General features: G+C 37.2%; 1 protein-coding gene and 1 long non-coding RNA gene across 3 annotated transcripts in view; one reads left to right on the top strand and one right to left on the bottom strand.

Moving 5' to 3' along the window:
* Positions 1-19709, top strand: part of LOC116572423 — a 249813-nt gene that overhangs the window by 159542 nt on the left and 70562 nt on the right. Inside the window, exon 5 of one of the 2 annotated variants that reach the window (XR_004278310.1) lies at positions 9920-10000. The exons of the other annotated variant lie outside the window; for it this stretch is intronic. This is a non-coding gene — a long non-coding RNA (uncharacterized LOC116572423). The remainder of the gene's footprint in view (positions 1-9919; positions 10001-19709) is intronic. 2 annotated transcript variants of the gene reach the window in all.
* RIT2 (Ras like without CAAX 2) overlaps positions 17629-19709 on the bottom strand; it is a 394146-nt gene continuing 392065 nt past the window's right edge. The window contains exon 5 of the mRNA XM_032311475.1: positions 17629-18137. Coding sequence (XP_032167366.1) covers positions 17910-18137 — 228 coding nt within the window. The 3' untranslated portion in view covers positions 17629-17909. The remainder of the gene's footprint in view (positions 18138-19709) is intronic.

The following is a 19709-nucleotide window of genomic DNA, read 5'->3' as shown; positions in this document are numbered from 1 at the left end:
TGGTAAGTTTGTGGATGGGCCTTGATATCTTCCCAGTCAGCTAGTTATATATCCTGTTTATGTTGCCCTTGTCAATTTTAGTGAATAGATTACTTTGAAGACCCAAAGTTTTTCTCTAAGTCCGATCTCAGACAAGGCAGTCTATGGAATGTCTAGACACCATAGTCTGAAAGGCATGGAGATGCACCTTCTATGAAGATGGGAGTCTGCTGAAGTCTACCTGACCAGGGAGAGAATGGCTAGTTATAGCAGGGAAGTGTTAGGGGTGCCCTGACCTGAGATCAGGAGAGAATTCAGTCAAGGAGCAAAAGTATACACAGATCTATGTCTGTATTCATGTGACCTTCAGCCCTTATGCTACCTTGCGGACCTTAGAAATTTAGTGAAATTAAATTTTCTTTGAGAGTTGACTTTTGGACAGGGTGGAAGAAAGAACCAAGATCACTCCAACCTGAAACTAGAGTGATAAGAAAAGTAAATCTTTCAAAAAAAAAATTATGGGTGTTTTATATCTTACCCCATAGCAGGTTCTAGTTGTACTTATAGCTGAAATAAGTTGTTATTCATAGCATCTTCTGGAGATTGTAAATTGATATGACATACTTTTATTGGGAATCAGTTTGGCACATTTAGCAATTTGTTCAAAATCTTGAGGAAATAATTTGAAAAGCAGACAAAAATTGTGTATAAATATGCCATCACTGTGATATTTATAATATTGAAAACCCCCCAAAATTAAATATTCAATGTTAGATGAATGATTAAGTCTTATATGATAGATAAATATGATGGACTATTTTGTAGACATTAAGAATTATGTTTATAAATAATTTAGTGAAAAAAGCAAGTTATTATACATAAAACTTTATACTAATCACACATAATTTACATCTATGTATGTGTGGGTATGTATATATACATACATATACACACATACATACACAAAATCTTTGTTGGAGAGGTTGTGGAGAAAGGGGAACCCTCTTACACTGTTGGTGGGAATGCAAGTTGGTGCACCCACTTTGGAAAACAGTGTGGAGGTTCCTCAAAAAGTTAAAATTAAAGCTACCCTATGACCCAGCAATTGCAGTACTGGGTATTTACCCCAAAGATGTAGTGAAAAGAAGGGCCATATGCACCCTAATGTTCACAGCAGCAATGTTCACAATAGTCAAACTGTAGAGCAGCTGAGATACCCTTAAAGAGATGAATGGATAAAGAAGATGTGGTCCATATACCCAATGGAATATTACTCAGCCATCAGAAGGGATGAATACCCAAATTTGCATCAACATGGATGGAACTGGAGGAGATTATGCTGAGTGAAATAAGTCAAGCAGAGAAAGTCAATTATTTGGTTTCACCTATTTGTGGAACATAAGGAATAGCACGGAGGACATTAGGAGAAAGAAGGGGAAAACAAAGGGGGCAGAAATCAGAGAAGATGAACCATGAGAGACTATGGACTCTGGGACTCAAACTGAGGGTTTTGTTGGGGGGATGGTTGAGGCTGCTGATGGGTATTAAAGGAGGGCACATATTGCGTAGAACACTAGGTGTTATACACAAACAGTGGAACACTACATCAAAAACTAATGATGTTACTATATGGTGACTAACATAACATAATTTTAAAAAATTCTTTTTTTATGCATATCACTTTGCAAGAATGTGACTACTACATGCAATGAAATGTATAAGTAATGTCATATTGATCTTTCTCTTTGCAAAGTAATGAATATCTTATTTTTTCTTTATCAGAAGTTCCAAATTTATTAAAGATACAGACTAATTGAAAAAATGGAGAAAAGAAAACATCAAACTAACAAATTTTTTCTTTATTTAAAAAAAATGGCATATATTGATAGAATTCACTCATTTCCTCTGTGTTTTAGCAAGTTATCATTTATAGGTATGTTCTCTTAATGCTAAGATAGTTCTTCATCATTCTCGGTCCTAGAAGAGATAAAATACGAAATACAAAATCTCCATAGCTGATGAATTCCTTAGAGGCATGCCTTAAAGCACACACAAAGTAAAACAGGAAAGACTTATAAATAGAATAGCCACGACTAAAATTCCCTCCATTTCAAATAATGATCGACATCTTTACTTCCTCAAAGATACTCCCTGGCTAACAGAGAAGTCCCTTACATGTAGAGGTTGCAGCTGTTGTAAACTACTCAGAAGCCTACTCTCTCCTCTCCTTCCACTTAGCAGCATTCCCTTGCTAAGATAACTCTGATTTTGTCATATAACAAAAGGCTATGCATCTCAAGAAAGGCTAGATCATGGGGCACTGGGTGGCTCAGTGTGTTAAGCCTCTGCCTTTGGCTTGGGTCTGGTCTCAGGGTCCTGGGATCAAACCCCACATCTGGCTCTCTTCTCATTTGAGAGCCTGCTTCCCCTACTCTCTCTGCCTGCCTCTCTGTCTCCTTGTGATCTCTCTCTTCTCTGTCAAATAAATAAATAAAACCTTAAAAAAAAAATAAAGCCTAGATCAGAAGGCAAATCTTGCAGTGTCTAAATCAATCATGGTAACAACATCCCCCGCACCACTGATAGGTGACATCATTCTCATCAATGAGATGTGAGGAGAAGTCTGCAGATGTTGCTTCTGGGAATAGTTCTTAGCTCTTAAATAGGAAAGGAATAATGCCTTTTCTTTCTTAAGGATATAGATGTAGGGAGATGGGATGCTGCAGCCATCTTGTGACTATGAAGAAGCCAGTCAAATGTTAAGAATAACAGAGTAAAAACTCCAAAGAATGTATGTCTCTTTCAAGACACTTTTTGAGATCCTGATCTCTCTTAGGAGTTACCCAAGAGCCATCCTATTACTTCTTTTCGTGTGAAGCGACAAAGCTCTTTTATGGCAAATCTTCTGAATTGGATATTCTGTTGCTCAAATAATTTGAACTGATATTGAAGGTATAGAAAGAGAGAAAAAGAAACTGTTGAATTCTGTTTTAAGTATTACGTGGGGTCGGGGTTCCTTCAATAGACTCAAAGTGCTGGGAGAAAGTTAGAGAGGGACCTGTTCATACAGGAGTTTAGGATCTGCATTAAAGCTTTGCTGTGATGTGAAGCCTTTAGTGGTTCTGAAAAAGAAAGTGGTAAGATTTGATTTTGCTATTTTTAATGCATTTCTGTGTGTTCCGAATTGTTTCCTCTACCCTATTTGGAGTTAATTCTTCAAATATAATAAAGCTGTTTGCTTCTATTCTTCCTATCTTTTCCCTTAGCCATTTGGCTTTTCATTGATTTTTTATAAGTCTTACAATCTTAACCCTAATGCTATCAATCCAGCTCTCGACTTTTGACTGTATTTCTTTTTTCTGTTCTCTCTTCTGTTTGGCCCTTGGCTCTGGGTATGATTTTCATGGCTTTTAGTCTCTCCAAATACAAAAGTCTTTTAAATGCACAAGGTCAAAGTGAGGGCTGCATTTACTAAAGTGAATACCAGTGTAATTGAAGAATCTCTTTGCAAACTAAATAATTAGTCTTGGATGAATTTTCTTTTAAATTGAATTTTCATGCTAAGGATTGATTTTTTTAGAAAGGCCAACTTACAAATGAATATTTTTTCCCATTTTGAATTCTTGATCTTTTTCATAACGTGGAGCACTTAGATTTTCTCTGAAGATTTAAATTTGCTACTCATATTTCTGTGGAATTTGGAGCTTGAGTGAAATACCATGTATTTATAATTGAGATGCCTTTTCCTTTTCCTCTTCCCTGCAATTATGTTGTGTTCTGTTACATATCGTCTAGAATATGGCTGCTTAAACATTTAAGCAATATTCATCAAAGACCTTTTAGATTTTATTTTCTTGAATAATTAAAATAGAACTAAACATATCTGTGCATCACAAGGGCATTAGTTTCAAGCCTGTTGGCTGTTCTCCTACATTGGGGAAATTGCATGTTGAATATCAGTTTAATTATAGAGCATTTAATAAGTTTACTGATGTTATGACATCAGTGGAAAAGGTTTTTTTTTTTAGCCTTAATTTACTTAAAGGTCGATGACTTGATTAAGAAATGAGACATAGGCAGCAGTGACCTGCCTTTCAATAGAGTTGGGCTTACCTTACATCATTTTGAGACTTCATTCTCCACTTTCTGGCATTTTAGCCATGGCACCTATCAGGCTGAAGTCGTAGTAGGAGAAATCTCCTATTTGACCTTCCTTTGTAGAGTACAAAAGCAAAAATAAAGATTCCCCTCTCTTCTGTCTTTGAAGGATCATAAATTATTTTGATTTGCTACAAGCATGCTGGCTGATTCACTTCTAAAAGGAAGATGGCAAATATTATTTTCCAAATGGACTCATTGTACTCTGATAAAGTACATTATGGCAAGACTTTCTCATCTCTTCTATGGAAAGCCCAGAGCACAAATGTGTTACTTCACCAACACTGGCTACATTTATTCATTTATTTACTCATTTAACACCACTATGTAAGAAACTCTGCAATGTTTCTTAATGTACATAACCTCATTTGTTATTCATGCCCATCTGTGAAATAGCCTTTTCTGTTATTCCCATTTTACAGATTAAGAAATTGAGGCTCAGAAAGATTATAATTTACCTAATACTGTACTGCTTATTTGGTTGTTTAAGACTGTGTGTTCGAAGTCAGTAAGGATTCAGTGATAGGCAGTTGGTTTTTTTTTTTTTTTTTAAGATTTTATTTATTTATTTGACAAAGAGGAGGGACACAGCGAGAGAGGGAATACAAACAGGGGGAGTGGGAGAGGGAGAAGCATGCTTCCCAGGGAGTAGGCAGCCCAGTGTGGGGCTTGATCCCAGGAGCCTGGGATCACTACCTGAGCCAGACAGAGCCTTAACCACTGACCCACCCAGCCGCCCACGATAGGCAATTTTTAAAGAACAAATTTAGAAACTTGTTTGATAGGACTAAAAGGACAGATAAAACAGACAAAACAGAAGAGGGAGAGAAGGCCCTAGGAATGTGGACTTTATTGTCTTGCCCCGCGCTGGTCCACAAAGCAGCCTATCCCAAGAGCTGTTCTCTGTGCAGACTTTTCTTCTGTCTAGCCTCTTCTATATTTACCCAGTCCTCTCCTTTCTGAAGATCCCAGACACTATCATCATTTTATTTCTCTCTGAAGAGCTTCCTGTAGCCATTTTAAAAGCTGGACCTAAAAGGTTTGTTAGCAACAAATTTTCTTCCTTTCCTGTCACCTGAGAATGGGTCTTTTCCCCTTTCATTCCTAAAGGATTATTTCATCTGATACAAGATAAGGGTTGCTAGTTCCTTTCTTTCAGTATTTGAAAAATGTTATGCCACTTCCCTCTGGTCCCCTTGATTTCACATGAGACATCTCCTGTCATTTAAATCGTTTTTCCTTTTACTGTTAATTCATCGTTTCTCTCTGGTTGCTTTAAGGATTTTTTTTTTGTTTTGTTTTCAGTTTAATCATGATTTGTCTTAATACAGTTTCTTTGGGCTTATCCTGTTGATAGCTCTCTCAGCTTCTTGTATCTGTATGTTTATGTGTTTCACCCTGGTTTGAGAGATTTTCCTCTTTAACTTCTCCAAATAATTTTTTAGTTGGCTCTCCTCTTTTTCTGGGACTTTGATAAAATGAATATTAGATCTTTGTCATTGTGCCACAGAATACTGATGCTCAGTTTTCTCTCTTTCTCTCTCTCTCTCTCTTTTTTTTGAGTGTAATTGACATACAATGTTACATTAGTTTCAGATACACAACATAATGGTTCTGCAGCTCTATGCCTTATGCTGTGCTCACCGCAAGTATAACTACCATCTGTCACAATACAAGGCTAGTATAATACCATCAACTATATTCCCTGTGCTGTGCCTTTCATCCCCAAGACTTACTCATTCTATAACTGGAAGCCAGTACCTCCCAGGCCCCTTCACCCATTTTGCCTGTTGCGCCTACACTCTTCCCTGTGGCAACCATTAGTTTGTTCTCTGTATTTGTGGGTCTGTTGCTGTTTTTTTTTTTTTTTTTATTGTTGTTGTATTTCTTTGTTTTTGTTTTTGTTGTTAGATTCCACATATAAGTGCTATCATATGGTATTATCTTTCTCTGTCTGACTTATTTCACTTAGCATAGTACCCTCTAAATCCGTCCATGTTGTCTCAAATGCGGCAAAATCTCATCTTTTTTTAGACCATCTTTTTTATGGCCTAATAATTTTCGTGTGTGTGTGTGTGTGTGTGTGTGTGTGTGTATACACCCCATCTTCTTCATCCATTCACCTATTGGTGGACACTCAAGTTGCTTCCGTATTTTGGCTATTATAAATGATGCTGCAATAAACAGAGGGGTTGTATTTAAATTAGTGTTTCCATTTTCTTTGGGTAAATACCCAGTAGTGGGATTACCGGTTCATGTGGTATTCCTATTTTTAATGTTTTGAGGAACCTCCATACTGTTTTCCACAGTGGTTATACCAATTTACATTTCTACCAACAGTGCACAAAGGTTCCCTTTTCTCCATGTCCTCACCAACACTTGTTATTTCCTGTCTTTTTGATTCTAGCCATTCTGACACGTGTGAGGTGGTATGTATGTCATTATGGTTTTAATTTACATATCCCTGGTGATTAGGGATGTTGAGCATCTTTTCATTTGTCTGTTGTGTTCTTTGAAAAATGCCTACTTAAATCCTCTGCCCATTTTAATCATATTATTTGTTTTTCTGGTGTTGAGTTGCTTAAGTTTTTATAAATATTTTGGATATTAACCTTCTTTGGATATATTGTTTGCAAATACCTTCTCCCATTCAGTAGCTTGCTTTTTTGTTTTGCTGAGGGTTTTATTCACTCTGCACAAAAGACTGTTCATTTTTGTTTCAGTCTTCTTCTAAAAACTTGTTTAGATTAGTTGTATTCTATTGACCTATTTTCAGATTTACTAATTCTGTCCACTGTCATCTCCATTCTACTTTTGAGATCATTAAGTGAGGTTTTTTGTTTTGTTTTGTTTTGTTTTTAATTTCAGTTGTTGTATTTCTCTATTTTTTACTTCTAAACTTTCTATTTGGTTTTTTTTTTTAAATTTTTTCCTTGCTTAGTGTTTCTTTTTCTTTGTTTCAGGAGAATTCATAACTGGTTGTTGAAGCATTTTTATGACAGATGTTTTCAAATCCTTGTCAGAAAATTTCAGCACCTGAGACATCATGGTATCAGCATCAGTTGATTGTCTTTTCTTATTCAGATCATGATTTTCCTCATTTTTGGTATCTGTTATATCCTGATATGGTAGTCATTTTGATAGGAGATTGTTGATCCTACTTAATTTCCAATTCAGATAGTTCTGTTGCTTAGGTACAGTGTTTAATTTTGTGCTACTTTTATGGGCTTTCGTTCAGTGACAGCTCACAGATCCCTTGCAATGTTAATTTGCTCTGCTTCATTATTCTGGTAGTGCTCAGACTCAGTCTCTGCTGGTGCTATATGCATGGGCTAAAGGCACTTCCCTTCTGTCACTAGTCCCTGTTCTGGGTAAGCAAGAAGACAGAAGCTACTGAGTCTGGGTCTCCTATGCTTTTAGATAGAGAGCAGATAAACAGGGTTCTGCTGATGCTGTCACTTACAGATGAGATTGCCCCCTAAGGCCCCAGTTGTGGCACGGGGGCTGTGGTGTTTTGAAGTTTTGCTATAGCTTCTGGTGGTGGTCATCCTCTACCCACATTGCCTGGGTTCCAAACTGGAACTGTGATGGCCAGGGGGTTTCCTACTGCTAGTGGATCAAATTGCTGCCAGGCCAGGTTGTGAGGTAGAAGCTTATACTGTTCTGATCTGTCTTCTGGTGCTGTTGCTGGCTGATTGAGCAATTGCTGGGACCTCAGTTATGAAACAGAGCTTGGGACTTCCCAGTATGTCTCTTTTGGGCTTTACTTTCTCTGTCCTCCCCACTTTCCTCTTTTCTTTCTTTCTCTCCAGTACATAGTCTGGGAGTATGTGAGCAATAATAAAGAGAGGCTCTGAGAACTTCCATGGTCGTTCCTCAGTTCCTGAGATTCCTAGCTAGTCTTCTCTTACTGCTTTCAGCGTTTTCATTGTCTGATGAAGAATTTCCAGGGTATTTTATTTATAGGAGAGCATCAGGGAATAGTAATTCTATGCCCTATTTTAGAAACAGAGGTCTCCCCAAATTTATTTTAATCAGGACACGTTTGCTGGGAACCTAGGGTTTCTATCTGAAATTTCTACATTCATACTGGTCACCATTGGTGTTTATATAATAACCGATAAGGGGTAACACCAACCCTCTACTTTTCTCTGCCATAGTATATTTACAAAAATCTGATTCAGCCCCTTTTTCTGAATGAGAAGGGGTAACAAAGGAAATGGAAATAAGGGATAGGAGGAGCCTAAGATTTTAAGCCTCAAACTTGTCTATAAATTCATGTTTACTACATCCCTAGTAAGGGGTTCATTTTAGAGGATAAATAACCTGGACTTTGTGAACCTGCTATGTTCTTTGTCATGTGCTTTGTTTACTTTTGTTTTCTGTTCTACTGCAGAGTTCCAAAGGGATAAAGCTCTCTTGGAAAATAGAAACCCATTTAGCTTACATTAAATTAGAGAACTAGAAAAAGAAACATAAAACCAGGAACGATAATGAAAGATCACAATGTTTATTCCGTTTCCTTCCTTCTACTGAGCTCAACAACAGGGTCAAACTAGAGGCTCAGGAAAAGTTTGAGGAAAAAAAGATGGCTTATTCCCTTGTTTCTCACGGATGTGATGTATCCTCACCTCATTCATTTTCCTTAGGTCTAACCTCTTAGGGCTTGCTGATCTTTCTTTGTAACAAGAGTCTCCAGGTACTGAGCAAACACATCCTGTTTCTATTAATGAGGTTTGATATCTTCATCTCCCTTCCTTCCTTCATCTCTACAAGCTTGATTAGCTTCTCAATTACAAGAAAACACAACACAACAAAATAACCTCAGTCAATTTCTACAAATTGTGTTCTGAGTCTCTAAGAAGTGACCTTAATGAATTGGGATAGGTTGCAGAAATCAAGATATCATAATAGGCAAAGGACATATGTATGGAAAACCGGCATGTTAGTGAACCCTCTAAGGATGTTCACTGCAATTGTGACATGCTGTAGGCATACTTTCCTAGATACAGTTGAAAGGAGCCTTTCCAAGATTTAAGTGAAAAGATATATTTTATTCAGTTTATTTATCTTAATAAACTCCTTAGTCTGTTCAGAGAAGGGCTTTGTAAAATTCGATGTGAAGAGGAGGAAAGAATATATGGTCATTGCTATGAAAATGACAGCATCACATTTTCCAGAGTGACCCGTTTTCTCAAATTTTTATTCAGCCGTGAGTAAATTACAGGTATTAAATTACATAATTTCGGATAAAATAGAGCTATGGTATTTTACTCTATTCTCCTTCCAATCTATTCTCCAGAGCCAGAATTATCATTTTAAAAGGCAAATAATTTATAATTCATCCATTTAAATCCCTTTAACAGCCTCTCATGTTTCTCAGGATAAAGACCAAATTCATAACTCTCACCTGAGCAGACCGGCATGGTCTTGTTCCCAACTTCTCCTCCCATCTCCTCATGTCAGATACCTCTTCTCTCTTTTCCAACCCTGCCAGACCAATCATCCCTACTTGCCTTGGAGCTGATGCGCATGCTGTTCTTGATGACTGGAACTCCTTAACATCCTCCCTCTCCTGTTGGTCTAAGTATAAATGGTGCTTCCCTTATATATCCTAAACAATCTGCATGTCTTCAGGGAAGTCCTCACCTCCTTAAAGTCCCCTGTTATGGACGATATTTACATGCCCTCACTCTCTAGTATGGGTTAGTATGGGTTATAGTCCCAATTTTAAAATTACAAATCTAAATATTTGATTGCTCTCTTTCTTCTTCCTGTTTAGACTATATGCTTCAAGAGTCCAAGGGCCATCCCTCTTTTTGTGTGGTTATATCCCCAGAGTTTAGTGCACTACTGACACACAGTAGGTACCCAGAAGATATTTTTCAATGTGTATATGAATGGTTTGGTTTATTATGTAACTACTGAGAAGTTAATAAAGAATGTCTAGCAAGGTGTGCTATATACAACACCAGCTCAAAAATATTAAGTGAATGAATACATGAATAAATGAATGTTGAGTGAATTAGTAGCTCATCTATCATTTTAGTTTGTCTTTTTTGGCCCTATATTTACATCTATTGAGTTCCTCTTTCCTCTCAAACAGCAGGAAGGATACAAATAATTTCTATTACCAACCTATTAAAAAACCCAATAAATTCACAGGATATGCTATAAAATAAATGATGCACTGTCTGCCAAAGACCAAGATAAACCATTCAAAGAATACCCATCTTTTTGTGTCCTGGTCCCGTCCCCATTTTATGTGGAAACTGATTCGCTCTCAGAAACGTGAAGGGCCTGAGGAAGCAAAACTCACAAAGTCTGTGTGTGACTTAGGCATGATGTGAACTTTTGCATCTGTGATTCATAGTTGTTTTGGCTTTTCACACGTCTTCAGGGCGTTAGCTCACTGATAAGTGCTTTTATTCCTCTCTTTACCTCTTCTGCCCATAAATATATACTTGACTTGCTATAAGTCGAGCACTTCTCAATAGTGATACATTTTAAATCTTGGGTAAACTCCCCTTAATTGACAGGCTCCCCCTGTTGTCAGATGCATTACCATGAGGGATGACTTACAATAGCATTGCTCTCTGTGTCCTATCAGCCTAAGCTTAGAAAAGGAGGTAAACAGTCCTCATATTTCATAGATTTTAAAGAGACACTATGGATCTATTCGAGAAACCATATTTTTTTTAGTTAATTTATTAGGTGACTTTAATTACACATCTAGAGAAAGCTGAATGATACCCAAATTGCAACAGAGACAGTCCACAGAATAAATTATTGTTGTGATCTTAGTGGCATGCTGGGCACATCAGAAAAAAAGTCTTTTCCCTTCATTTGAGATCATTTTTACTAAAAATGGAAAATATAATAACCTAAAGTTATTCTAACCAAATTGGTGTCCGGAGTTGCTGACCCCTCACTAGCTTGAAGTTGTCACATCTCTCTGCTTTGTCCTCGAGAGACAAGAAAACATTAAAGGGACAGGCATTTTCATATTGGTTTTTGTCCTCTCAGGACCCTAACAGGCAGTGAGAAGCACAAAATGGAGGACCAGAATGAGGGTGAGGAGACGTGGCTGGAGAATTCTTTTTGCCCTGAACCTCAGTTTCTTCACCTGTAGAAGGGAACCGGGTTATCATGATTTTTATGGTTGCTTGAAGTACTAGTATTTAATTGATTAATTTTTATTTAAGTTTTTCAAGATAAAAGGCTAATTACTATGGAACATATATTTTTTATTTTAAAAATATTTATTTATTTTTTGAGAGAGAGAGCGAGCAGGAGTGGGGGGAGAGGCAAAATGAGAGCGAGAATGCCAAGCAGACTCCCTGCTGGGTCAGGAGCCCAACGTGGTACTCAGTCTCATGACTGAGATCATGACCTGAGCTGAAATCAAGAGTTGGACACTTAACCACTGGGCCACCAGGCACCCCCATATGGCACAAATTATTTAAATGAATTAGATACATATCACACTGGTATTATCATTACTTTGGTAATGCCTTGATAATTACTTTATACCCATTTTTACATAGCTGAAATGTTGATTGATTGCTATGCTTTCTTAGCCATAAAATTTAATTATTTATACCAGTACTTTGAAGGGAGAAAGTTACACCAAGTTATCTCAATTTCTAATGGAATATTAGAGGCAGAGTGGAACTTGAAGCAAAAAGGGTGAAGAAAGTAAGGTATAGTCTCTCCATGTCGGTTTTGTGTACATGCTTATTCCCTGATTGAGCTTTGGTGGTCAACAACTCTTTATCCTCTCACCTTGTGGCCTCTGTTTCCATTGTTCTATCCTATGAGTCCCTCATTCCCAGGTATGGGAGGCTACACAGTCCTGTTATCTTCTAAATGATGCATGGCCTAGGTGCTCTTCTTCACTCATAAAAATTCATATGTTCTTTGTCCCTTCATTGTAGGCCCATCTGCTCTGCTTTTAAAAATAGCAACTAATCATATGACAAATACATTTATATTGTTGACATTTTAATGAGAAATTTTCTACTTTCTTATGCTTACATTTATAGTGGATATATGGCCTGAAAAAATGATGACATTTTGTCATCTAAACCCATTTAGAAACTCTAATAGGAAAACCTCAAGCAAAGCACAAGGGTTCAAATGCAAGCTGACAGAGGATTTACACTAGTATGGTTTTAGGGCATCTCCTAGGATCATATAAAGACCCAAACCAGAAGAACTATAACTTCAGTTTATACAAATATGGTCAGAAGACATTAGCTATTACAAGATACTGCATGTGTGATGGGGATTGTTATGTTTTAATATATTTTAAAGTATATTCTATCTTGAAATTTTTCTTGATCGATGGCTTTTTTAAAAACTTATGTGACCTCCTTATTGATATGTTTCCACGTTTTGAAGCAGTAGATTTTGGTGCTTCAGAAGAAGAATAGAAGCCACCTATAATAAGCAAGGCATTTCTCATCTTGGACTATTAAATTCTCTTTTCTTATTTATTTTGCCTGCCAGCATGTTGTTGAAGGATAACTTAGAGAAAAGAAAAGCATGCAGCCTACCCCCATCCAGAAGATGGTTTGTGGAAGAGAGACACTAAAAAGCAAATGGATTGTACATCAGGATCCTCTTCCTAATCCTATACCCTAGGTCCCTCTGGCTGGCTAATGGTGGGAACCTCCATGATGGGAATGAACAATGACAGGAAGTTTGAGAACTTGGGCTAGAAACTGAGTTTCCCATGGTCATGGATACACTTAGGGTTTATAGCTGATATGGCACATCCTAATTGATCTATCCATTGATCTAATTATATATCCATTTTGCTAAATAATACTAGGAGTAAGCTAGATTCTTTGGGGCAGCCCCATGTGAGCTCAATAGGGCTGGGGGGGTAGGGCTCCAAATCTTCACTGAAGCAGTGCTTCAGAGTCCCCCCTAGCCTGTGTGTGGCATGAGAGGGATCCCAAAAAGTGGCATAGATACTGGTAGAGGTCTCTGGAAAAGACCTGGGGTCAGAGTAAAGACACTGTATTGGGAAGGAGCTTGAGACTCAAAGGCAAAGAACAATTTCATGTATACCAGTAGAAAGCACCTATTTACCATGGCCTAACCTGACTACCTTCAATGTACTCAGAGTCAACCAGTCCAGTAGCAGAATCAGATGGTTGCCAGGGACTACAGGGAATGGGCAGTGGGAAGCTACTAAGCAAAGGCCATAAGGTTTCAAGCAAGATAAATAAGCTCCACAGAGCTGATGTATAACATTTTACCTCTGGTCGGCAGTAATATATTTTACAGTTAAAAATTTATTGAGAAGATAGATGTCAATGTCAAATGGTATTATGACAATAAAATAAAATTAAAAAAAAAATCAGGCCAGACCCATTCGTATACATTGATTGTGTATCTTGTCACTTTACTGAATTCACTTATCAGTTCTAGTAGTTTTTGGTGGAGTCTTTAGGGTTTTCTATATACAGTATCATGTCATCTGCAAATAGTGAGAGTTTTACTTTTTCCTTACAAATTTTGTAATTTTTGTTTCTTTATGTTGTCCGATTGCTCTGGCTGGGACTTCCAGTACTATGTTGAATAAAAGTGGTGAAAGTGGACATTCTTGTCTTGTTCCTGACCTTAAGGAAGCAGCTCTTAGTTTTTCACCATTGAGTATGATGTTAGCTATGGGTTTTTCATAAAAAGGCCTTTATTATATTGAGGTATGCTCTTTCTAAACTTGTGTTGTTGAGAGTTTCTATCATGAATGGATGTTGTACTTTGTCAAGTGCTTTTTTTGTATCAATTGAAGTGATCATGTGGTTTTTATCCTTTTTTGTATTGATGTGATATATCAGGTTAATTGTTTTGTGATGATTGAACCACCCTTTTATCCCAGGAATAAATACCAGTTGATTGTGGTGTATGATTTTTTTTTAATGTGTCATTAGATTCAGTTTGCTAATATTTTGTTGAGGATTTTTGTGGTTTGTTGTTGTTGTTGTTGTTGTTGTTTTGGTATCTGTATCTGGTTTTGGTATCAGGGTAATGCTGGCCTCATAGAATGAACTTGGAATTTTTCCTTCCTCTTCTATTTTTTGGAATAGTTTGAGAAGAATAGGTATTCCCCTGTGAAGCCATCTGGTCCTGGATTTTTGTTTTGGGGGAGTTTTTTTGATTACTGATTTAATTTCTATGCTGGTTATCAATCTGTTCAAATTTTGCTTCTTCCTACTTTAGTTTTGGTAGGTTATATGTTTCTAGGGACTTACCCATTTCTTCTAAGTTGTCCAATTTCTTGGCAGTCCCTTGGTTAAAAAGATTAAGAGGATGATGAGGATATTGTAGGACTTAGAAGATGAGGAAGCAGTTCTACTGTCATGAGATTATGTAAGCCATGCCTTTCCCCTATTCCCACATGCAGTTTTGGAAAGGAAACAGGGCAGAAATTTGAATGATCAAACACTAACCTAAGTACACGATGCAGAGGTTGTGTTATTTAAGGATATTTCTTAAATGATTGCCTCATATTAACACTAAATTACTTCACTGAATTAAAATTTGTACCCCCTGCCGCAGCTACCCATTAGTCAGGGGCTTTTGAGAAAGAACAGATGAGTTAAAAATAATGTAACTATTTTTTCCTTGCACATCTGAGTATGATATGAGTAATGTTCGACCCAAGTGCCCATGTTTTTTTCTCACTGGCATTTTCTACCGAAGTTCCCAAGCTCAACCTGCAACTACTGAACACAAAATATAGTATTTTAGACTGCTGTTGTCTCTGACCTGAGGAATTATTTTATCATGGGGACCCACAAGATAAGTTAATGAAAAACATCTAAAAATAGATAGATGATACATTTCTGGATGGTAGAAAATTGTATTTAGAATTTCCCAAGTGCCTTGTTAAACTCACTCAACACACACACACACACACAAATGAGTGTGGTATCTAGAAAAGTGCTTGGTAAATAGTAGGCTTTTAGTCACTATTTGATAAATTGTGTTGGGTGATTACACATTCATCTATAATGGATATGGATGCTTATTTTCAAGTTTCTTGACATTCCCTTAGCAATGTAGGCATGGGTACTTTGTGGTTTTCTTCTCCGAGCTTTTGAGATTAACTTAGATATTCTAGGTCTGGTTTGAAGTTTTTAGGGATAATGATCAAAAACGAGATCTTGGCATTTTGGTTTTATGCCAAGAGAGGGAAGCAGTAGCCCCTGGGCAGAAATATTTAGGTTTTATTCTTCTGGAATATTTCCTTCTGCCCTGTCTTCCAGAAGGAAGACTGGTCTAAAAACAGTGCTTGAAGTCTGCCTTAATCTCTGTCTTTAATAACTATCTCACATCCATGCAGCCTTCAGGTGATAAATTATAGACCTCCCTCCTTCTGTAGAGTGAAATGGTAGGAGTTGGCAAGTGTTACCCATTTCTAACCTCACTAAAAGTTTCTAAAATATATAAATTATTTATTAGCACAAAGGAATATAAAGAAAGAGAAGAACAAAAAAGAGATACAAACTCTAGAGGCAAAGGCAGCGTAGCTTACAGTAATAAAATTTACAAAGACTGAGTTGTGTTAGGAAAAGAACCAAACACTATTAGTATTCATAGATTGAGCACTCATCAGGTTTTCAACGATGTAGTTCCATCATATAAAACTAAGTGTCGGGGCCCCTGGGTGGCTCAGTGGGTTAAAGCCGCTGCCTTCGGCTCGGGTCATGATCCCAGGGTCCTGGGATCGAGCCCCACATCGGGCTCTCTGCTCAGCAGGGAGCCTGCTTCTTCCTCTCTCTCTGCCTGCCTCTCTGCCTACTTGTGATCTCTCTGTCAAATAAATAAATAAAATCTTTAAAAAAAAAATAAATAAAACTAAGTGTCAAGTACTATGTTTCCTAGATTGAATCTTCTAGCAAACAGAAGACTCTGATGGAATCCAGTATTCACAGAGTCTTCTCAGACATGGAAAGGTTCTGGAAGGTCAGGGGCTCCAGGAGAAAAGAATACACTAACCCCTTTTTAACAGGACAAAAACAGAGTATTAAATATTCAGAACCAAGGACAGGAGGAAGTAAAGACGAGTTCTGTAACTGTAAGAATATCTTTGTATCATCTTCATGGGTTCTTTTTAAAATTTGGTTTTCCCCCTAATTAGGAATGCCCGAGAATGAAAAGATAAAGTGGATGTGGTTGCAGGATGCTATAGAATGGGAAAAACTGATTACTTTGTGTCCTACACCATAGAATATGGGGGTTGAGAAAACTCAAAAGGGAGATACTTGGCAGCATTTAATTGAATGCCTAGTGCATAGGAGCAGGAGCAATGAAATTCCTGTGGTTTTGACAAAGGCCCTGGTTCCAAGCAATAAAAGGACCCACAAGTACGCTATTCCAAAAGGCTGAAATTTTAGTCCATCTGTTGAAAATCTATGATCTCTTAATTCCTTCCAGTTGTATCTATGTTGCTATGTAAAATGTGTCCTCTTATCTCATAATGTATAATTCCACTGTTCTTCAGATAAGTGAGTTTTCCAGCTATATGTTAAACTACCTTGAGTCATTCCTGCATTTTCAGATTAACAAGTTCTAGGGACATTGTGAATAAAAGAATACGTGTTTACACATTGCATAACTATGCCCCTTTTTCTTTTTTTCTCTGATTTGTGATTAAAAACTGTCCCCAACCCATAAAGACTGGTTGGATGGATTTCATCTCATATTTAACTGTCTATTATTTAACACTTTGTCTGTTAAACATTCAGAACTGTTCAGGTAAGGTACTTTCTAAGCATGAATTTGAAAAAACCCAATCACAGTGGGATCAATGAGTGAAGAGACAATTTCATTTCTCATGATGATCTTTTGTAAACAAAGAAGAAAAAGAGAGCTCTAACTGGGGGTGTTTCATGGTTTTATAGGAAGAGACAGGAAATTATAGCAACATAAGGAGAATATAGGGTCTCTGGATCAACAAGCTTCTTGCCCTGCAGGTGGTTGGTCCCAATGTAGGTGAAGAAATCCTAGGAGGGACTCCCACTGAGAGGAAGCAGGTTATCTTTTTGTGAATATCAGAGCCACCAAGTTCCTATTAGCCTCCCTCTGTCTGCTACAAAGACAATGTCCTTTTGCCACAGCTCAGAGACTTCACCGTGATAATTTTGCCAAAGCCTAACAGGGCAGAGCACTGCAAATATGGGGATATTTCCTTTCAGCCCTCCAATGACCCACAATTGGTTCCTATTCATAATAATTCTTCTAAGGTTTATCTTCACAAAAAAGCACCAAGACTTTTATAGGTAAGGAGAGACAGGGCTGCAGACTCCTGCTCTGAATTGTTTCTTGAGCTTCTTCATTATTTACTGAGATTCCTGAAATGCAAACAATCAGAGGCTTATCAGGCAAAGGCAGATCCCCTGAGCCTTTTATCATTCTGTCTGCAATTTTGAATTTCCTCTATAACCAGACAGCATACCAAATGAAGCTAGACTCTTTAAAGGGAAATGAGGCAATTGGAATGTCAATTTTATTTAGTAATATATTGTAAAAACTTAAACAGCATATCCAGCTGATTGACAAAATCCATCCAACTGTTAAGGGCAAAACAAAACTATCTCAAGAGGTACAGTTATGCAGATCTTGCTTTTACCTATAGGCAGATATTTAAAGAGAAAGGGAGAGACAGACAGAAAATACTGAAGCAGAATGCAACATCTGGAATTGTCCGACTGATAAAATTCAGAGAGAGAATAAGGGAGTTAGAAGCAAGGATATCATGTCATGTTTTCTTTCTTCTTCTTCAGTGAGCTTTTTAACTTCTTCCACAGGCTGTCTTTTCTCTTCAGTTTCTTTTCCATCAAGGATGGCATGGACTCCTTCTTGCGGATTTCCCTCACTAGACCGTGAAAGGCATCATCAATGCAGAATCTGAGGGCCGCAGAGGTCTCAAAAAAAGCACAGTTATATTCCCTGGCCAGACTCCAGCCCTCTTCTGTAGAGACCTAAAGGAAAAGTAAATGATAGTAAAAATAGAGAAAAGGAAAGATGCCTAAGTCAAAAACAATGTTCTCTATCAGAACTGTGGGCATATTATTTATATATATACACATATAAATGTATATCTGTATATATTATATATACACACATATACATTATATATATAAATGTATATATGTATATATTTAAATGTATAATGTATATATATATAATATATGTATATATATATAAAATAGAATTTGTTATACTAATGAGAATTTGGTATAAAGGAAAATCTCTAGAATTTCTAAACTTGATGGACAAATGAGAAATCAGGATCTCTAAAAAGGCAACTGATAAGAACTAATTAAAAATTAATTCTCCAGACTTCAAAAAAAGTAACATGGCACAGTGGTCAAAACCATGGCTTTAGAGTAAAGCTGCTTGGTTTCTAAGTTTCAGCTCTTTCACTTTTGAGTTTCGCAAACTTGCGTAACTTTTTTAACCTTTTTGGCCTCAGGTTTCTCATTTGTAATCTAGAATAATGACACCTACTTCCAAGGCTTTTTGTTTATGTATCTGATGCACCTTTTACAGATAATGTTGCTGAATAAATATTGAAAGCTTTATAACTACTGTTGTTAAATATAGTCCAGAGCTTTAAGTTAAGAATAAGCCAGAATGAAGTTGCCATGAACTTGAGAAACAAAAGCTAAACACCACCATTATGTCTGTAGCTAAGCACTTCAGAGCACGGTTAGAGCGCTACACAAGTTTTGTGGCACGAAACCAGGCTGTGGTGCATGTTATTGCAGTGGATCCTCTAGGGATGATAAACCAACTGAGGTCAGGAACTATGCCTTAACATCTCTTTAATGTCCACTACAGTGCCTGGTACCTGAGTCACTACTAGAGGAGAAAGGATGATTAATAAAAGCACCTAGATTTAGAAAGTATGAATTAAGTTACAGATATAAGTGATGCACAAATATTTATATGACACTGTACTGGGTGCTAATAATCCTGGTCAAACTTTAGCATTCCCATTAGCTTGATTATTTCCATTAGCTCGATTAGCATTCCCATTAGCTAGATTATTCACACTGCCTCGAAGAAAGCAGGAATAAGGCTGCTTTGACTAGATATGTTCCGATAGCCTCCTCATCCATTCTGGTCAATTTATTAAAGTCAGTCACATATGTATGTATTTATATGTTCCTTTTTCCTGTCAAATGAAAGCGTATGGTGAACTGGAGACTCCATCAGCCTGTACACTTGAGTGTCTGTGACCAGGATGATGGAGAGTAGAGCACCCAATTCACCAGGGTAGGCATATTCCCCAGGCTTAACTAAAGAATTTGTTCATCAGCTTAAAGCTTAAACATCAGCTGAAAGCTGATGACATTTTGGGGTTGTTTGTAACCAAAACAGAAACCACTTGTTCTTAACTGATACATCATGCTATAATAAATGGTTGAGCTGGGATATAAAAAGACCTCTGATTTCAAAGCCAGGTCCTTTCTTGTCTTTAAAAACTTCACTAAGGGCTTTCATTCCTGCTGGCAAACACACCGGTTCTTTTCTGAGCTCATTTCTAT

This window comes from Mustela erminea, chromosome 13 (assembly GCF_009829155.1).
Source record: "Mustela erminea isolate mMusErm1 chromosome 13, mMusErm1.Pri, whole genome shotgun sequence".
Lineage (NCBI taxonomy): Eukaryota > Metazoa > Chordata > Mammalia > Carnivora > Mustelidae > Mustela > Mustela erminea.
The sequence above is the reverse complement of the archived record's forward strand: the minus strand, read 5'-3'. Positions and strand labels throughout refer to the sequence as shown.